Genomic DNA, 6,000 nt, shown 5'->3' with positions numbered 1-6,000 from the left:
TGCTTTGAAATGGCGGTGGCGTGATGGGTGAGGGCTCGTGCGGTTTGCTGTCATTATTCAATCGAGACGAGTCTTGAGGCTGATGGGTTTAGTGTTTCTTAGTATTTAGTATGCCTACCTACCAAGACATCTTCGCTTGATGATGACTATGTTATTTTCGTTAACATTGGCACTATCAGTAGTATCAGCAATCACACATCCTAAATGCACGTGGAAATACTTACTAATCACACATTTAAAATAGAATCGCCATCTTCGCAATAAAATTATTTAATAATGATGTAAGTGTTATCTATTTTTATCAGTATCACTCTAGAGTTACAACTTTATCATAGTGTTTAATTTATTTATCACAGCAATTACTGAGCGGCTGCATTAGTGGAACGTTAGGACCGTGACGTCATCACATTGGTAATTTGAATGCTGATTTCGCTGATCTTGTCGCCGGGGGTGTAACTCAGTGGTAGAGTGTCTGCTTCGCATGCTGAAAGTCCTGGGTTCAAATCCCAGCTCCTCCAAATTATTTTGTTAAAATTCATAGTGTTTTCAATACATCAGAGAAAAACATACATAAATAGTATCAATACGTACATTATTTATACACAACTTAATTATGTAGTAATATTAGTACAATTTCATAAACAATTTTTACTAATGAATTATGCACTAATGCAATGACTTTACATTAATCTATTGTTTTTCTGTACAAAGATTTTTAGAAAGAAACTAAATTATTTAAACCATACTTATTTTGTTGGGATATGGGTAGATTTATTTTTCAATAATGATACGAGTAACGCCATCTGTAGTTTATCGTGGAAGTTAGATAGCCAATTACCATTTATTTTACCAAAAATTCTACATTTGTTTTACAGATGGCGTTGGCACCATAAACTGAGATCTTCTATTATAAATAATATAACTATAATAATTAAGAACACCATTATTTCCTGTAATATTTTATTCAAAATTCAACTAAACGTATAAATCTTATTTATACTTACAATAGACAATAAATAAACAAGTAAAATGGTTAAATATTTACAATTACTTTAGCAGGAGGGGGCAGTAATGGCGCCCTCCAAAATTGCACTAACAAAATATGGGGGAAACCCACCGCAGTGGGACCCTAAAACACTTGCGGTATTTGGGATAGCTTGGGATAGCAAACTTGTACCTATACTGCTACCGTGATACCGTGCCACCACCGAACAATCCATAAGTAGTGTTGCTCGGTTTTCAAATCAGACGTACAGTCAGCTGCATTAGTAGCTGTACACTTTTGAACGAATGAAAGTTGATTCTATTCTAACGAATGAAAGTTGTCGTGGTTAGCGCCTTAAGGACTCTACACACCAAACCCGCCGACACAGCCCGGCGGCTTGGTGTCGGCGACCCAAACCCGCCAACCCGCCAACATGTGTCATGGGGCTGTGTCGGTGAGTGTCGGCGGCAAGAAATCAGTACAACTTTTTTAGTACTTGCACGCGCGGGTACGAGTCGCCGACATGATTCTTGAAACAAAGTCGCCGACACCAAGCCGCCGGGCTGTGTCGGCGGGTCGGCGGGTTTGGTGTGTAGACTCCTTTAGATTAACATGGAGTGTTGTTTTAATTTTAGAGCTGACATAATGTATTGAGCCCTATCCCGAATACCGCAAAGTCTCATATTAACGAGTAAACATGTGTATATAATGCAGTCTTAAGTACGCCGAGAGTCGGCCTGGCGCCTTACCTTCTAGCTACAGGAATAGATCACCAGAAGGATAACCCTGTATGCATATTTATCCTTTTCTAACACTGCGTCTAGGAGTGAGACAAAGAATATGGTCCTTACACGGTCCTTGTCTGAATCAAACATAGGCATTTTTACGTGAAGATGGGTAATATCTACAGTTTTCTACTATACATCTTAGACAGATGCATGGTGAGTTGAGGTCCCTATTGACTAGTCTACGCTTTACATAAGGCCTAGCACGGTGCTAACTGGTAAACACAAACAAACCGTATCAAAATCTTAAAGTGGTCAATATTTTTTATAATTTTAGGTTACAAAACCTACAACAAAACAGTCTATTGAAGCATCTATGTTGTTGGAAAAGGATAAAAATACCTTGACTACACTATTAACCTTCCAGTGAACACTACAATACGACGCTACTCGACCCTATACCAACTATGGCTACAAACATCTAACCTGTATAATGACTTGGTCCAGCCATACCGGATCTAGCTATATTTAGCTAAGCCAGGAAGTAATTTCATTAATCAGATAAATCATTATGAATATTCAATCAAGCCTTTGTCTCAAAATCTAACGGTAACAAATTAATTTATTCAAGGATATCCGATATAAGTAATCAAATATGGTGAATTGATTTATATTGGTTATCATACTACTAAATACTTTTTAAGAAGCTTGGAATCTATATTTCCTGGCATTTACTTCCGAGCGACACTGGCCAAGTCTTACCGACTATAATCTATAAAAATGTAAATGTTTCTACAACTATGTGTTTTTATTTATTTATTGGAAGATAATAAAATGGCCTCGCCGAAACGATAACAAGATCTACACTATCTACTTATCTATAATAATGACTGATTCTAGACTAGATTAAACTGGAGGGACTAGAGAAAAAGGAAGGGATGACCAATTCATGTGAGATTGATGTAAGCTTCAAAATAAATGGAATTCAAAATGTTGTCGAAGCCGCAAGAGGCGTCTCAAAGAATCATTGGTTAACTTATTTGTTCTAGATGTAAGTTCGTTGTGGTTGTTTGAAAAAAAATTGAAAAAAAAATATTTCACCATATATTTAAAAATATATACATATAATTTAATTTTTGCCTATGATTTTTATATTTTGACTAACAATTTTCGACATGTTTTATTAATTCACTATGGATGTTATATCTCAAAATAAATGTTTAATAATAATAAATATAAACTTTTTTGGTAACATAATTTTTCCATAATTTCAGGAATTCCAAAAAGTCATAATAAGTATAACGAAAGTTGTCTAGTCTTTACGGGTTACTAATCCACTGTTGCAAAACTCTGTAAGTATCTTATACATATATCTATTTAGAAGCGCCCTCAACCTCACATGAATTAGTGACTAAATTGACTAATGGAAGTATAAATGACTAAAGGTAGCTAAGAATGACCTACGATAGTAGCTAAAGGTTTGGCGGGGACGGGAAGAATAGTTTCATAGGATACATTCAGTGAGTCCACAAGACACACCATCTTTGGTAAGGGTGCTTACATAGAGAATCGGGTTCCTTATATCTACCTGTACCGGTAACCTGATAATGCCAAAGCGCTCAATCACGGAGCATTTCCCGGATTTTTTAATATTTATTTATTTAATACTTTATTGCACAAATATGAGATATAACTGTACAAAAGGTGGACATATCATGAGCGCTTTCGCATAATCAGGTTACCGGTACAGGTAGATACAGGGAACCCGATTCTCTATGTAAGCACCCTAAGCTCAGACTAGTACTGAAAGATGAATAAGAAGTTTCAAAACCTTGAAAAGCCTTGAAGGACCTTCGTGAAACATCAGCTGATGTGCGGAAACGACTAGGCTCTATTGGGGATCAAAGGCTTCTTTATAAGGCTTTGGGTCCAAGCTTTCCAGGTTTTCTTAGATGGTTAAATTTGAGATTCTGAGTAATGCGGCCTACTTTTCGGGAAACTCGTTTATACCTCGTTCGGTTTCCTAGTAGGCTGTTACCAAGCCAAGTTCGCATTACTCAATATTCTTTACTGGGCGGTCACTATTTCAATCGACGAACAAACGATATAGAGCCGTGGTTCGCGCAGCGCTCCGAAGCTTCGGAAAAACAAAACTGCAGCGGTAACCATCGCATATTAAGAAGGTATTCTCTTTCGTTCGTTCGTCGATTTAGAGATCCATGATGAGTGAGTGAGGTACTACAGTGAAGTTATAGAGAGTCGAGCCGGGTGCGCTGCACGGCGAGCAGCGCTGACTGCTGCTGCAGACTCTTGCGCAGCCCTTCTAGGGTTTGGAGCACCTGGAAATTACAGAAAAGTCTTTTAGAATAGCCTACTTTGGAGCAGCAAGTAAACTAAAAGTCCCTGAGTCTCACAGTTTTGGAGGGAATAAATCCACCAACGCATTTTAAATTTAAAGCTTTAGCTGTCAATTGAACCATCTAAATAAGGTCTGGTAGAGACTGCTATAAGCAATAAGGCCGCCTACTACGGTTTTTGTTTTAAAGTACGCTCACGAGAAATGAAAAAGTTCCAGTGTCATACGATGCCGTTTCGTAGCAGGCAACCTTTGCATTGCTCGTGAGTGCAAAATGTTTTGTCTTTCTTAGTTGTATTGTAATCGAACCTACCTCCTCTCTAGCATACGCCTTCCTCTTAGGCGGCTCCGACTGGGGCCGCTCAGCAGGCGCGGGCTGGCGGGCCAGCGGCGAGCGCCGCGCCACCGGGGACACCCGCCGCGGCGGCTCTGGCGAGTTGGCACGCATGAAGTTCGTTATGTGGGTTCTTTCGGGACTTCGGCGCGGCGCTTCGACCTCTGTGGATAGGTGGGATGTTTTCTATTTGTACACGAACGGGAAATAAATTACAATTCTTAATTAGGTACTGAAATGGCGGTTTTATCGCTTAAAGCGATTTTTTCAAGGGAACTTTTGGATGGAAGGATATTTCACGATTAAATAGGGTCAAGTGTATACAAAAGAATCCTACTAATATTATAAAGGCGAAAGCTTCTGAGTATGTGTGTGTGTACATGTTTGTTACATCTTCACGTCAAAACGGCTGAACCGATTTTGACGAAATTTGGTATGGAATTAGCTGAGACCCTGGATTAACACATAGGCTACTTTATCGCGGAATTCCCACGGGAACATTTTTTAAAGCGAATCAAAGCTCGCGGGATCAGCTAGTAAATTACATACCTGTAGCTCTCAACTCCCGTATCCTGGGATTATGCGGCGGCTCCAGCGGCGCCCGGGACACGGAGACGAGCAGCTTCTCCGCTTCCCGGATGAGCTCGCGGTACTTGCGCTCGGCCTCCCGGTCCGCCTCCAGCAGCGGGTCGCGCCGCGCGGGCGGGGCGGAGGGGGCGTGCGCGCGCCGCCGCGCCCGGGGCGGCGTGGCTCCTGGAATTATTAGAGCAACTGTGAGAAGCTTGGGATTAGTTTATTTAATTCATTGGTTAAAATAGGCTGTACAGAAGGGTTAGTACGGGGCACAGTTAAGACGTGATAAGAGTTTTGCATCGCGCTCACTCACATGGCGCATCTTCAAGAGCGAGCCCCGTGCTACAGGGCCAGGCTGGGATACAATGACACCACATCTGGTGAGGAAAGTTGTCCAGTTTGGCCTATAGCATGTAGATGAATTTTCAGGAACATGTCTCTCTTTATTTTGATTGGAATAAAGTTACTTATCGCATATATGGCTTCCTAATCTGTCCCAATATGTAGGTAAGGTAGCACGTATTGATAGATATAAAAGGCTACAAACTTTATGTAATTAAACTAAATACTTATAGGACATTGGTAAACTTCTGAAAAACATCCTGCTTCATCACATACCAGCAGATCTAGGTGGCCGGCGCGGGGGGCGGCGGCGGCGCGCGCGCCGGCGACTCGGGGAAGCGGTATCATCATCAGGCTCGTCCTCATCTCCACCGTCTAACCCAGTGTCTCCATCGGAGTCCACGTCGTTGTCGGACAAGATGGCGGTCTCGCGGCCGCGCGTGCGCATGCCGCGGCATTCTTCGTCGCTCGACGCCCCCCCGCGGTGGTATGGGGAGCGGAGGGGTGACTTGAGTGGGGACCTGGAATTCAGAGAGACATTGGTTTAGTATATTTCTGTGAATGTACAACCCGCGCGAATCAAGTTGGCACCTGGTCGACAAGAACCAGAGGTCATGTCGAGTACCGGTCAGGTGCCAAGTTAACTCACCGTTATGTGGTTTATAAGACTTTATGAGATAAGAGG

The 6,000-nt window shown here is 41.5% G+C and overlaps 1 protein-coding gene and 1 non-coding gene across 2 annotated transcripts in view; one reads left to right on the top strand and one right to left on the bottom strand.

Moving 5' to 3' along the window:
- Positions 1–446: 446 nt before the first annotated feature.
- Positions 447–518, top strand: Trnaa-cgc. The gene has a single exon. It is a non-coding gene; the product is annotated as a tRNA-Ala (tRNA).
- A 3,441-nt stretch (positions 519–3,959) lies between these two features.
- Positions 3,960–6,000, bottom strand: part of LOC119692348 (formin-like protein 7) — a 41,435-nt gene continuing 39,394 nt past the window's right edge. Inside the window, exons 4-7 of the mRNA XM_048633386.1 lie at positions 5,592–5,836; positions 4,950–5,153; positions 4,380–4,564; positions 3,960–4,049 (exon numbers count right to left, since the gene is read on the bottom strand). Coding sequence (XP_048489343.1) covers positions 3,960–4,049; positions 4,380–4,564; positions 4,950–5,153; positions 5,592–5,836 — 724 coding nt within the window. The remainder of the gene's footprint in view (positions 4,050–4,379; positions 4,565–4,949; positions 5,154–5,591; positions 5,837–6,000) is intronic.

The sequence above is a fragment of the Plutella xylostella genome, chromosome 5 (assembly GCF_932276165.1).
Source record: "Plutella xylostella chromosome 5, ilPluXylo3.1, whole genome shotgun sequence".
NCBI lineage: Eukaryota > Metazoa > Arthropoda > Insecta > Lepidoptera > Plutellidae > Plutella > Plutella xylostella.
Note: the sequence above shows the minus strand (reverse complement) of the source record. Positions and strands in the feature narration are given on the sequence as shown.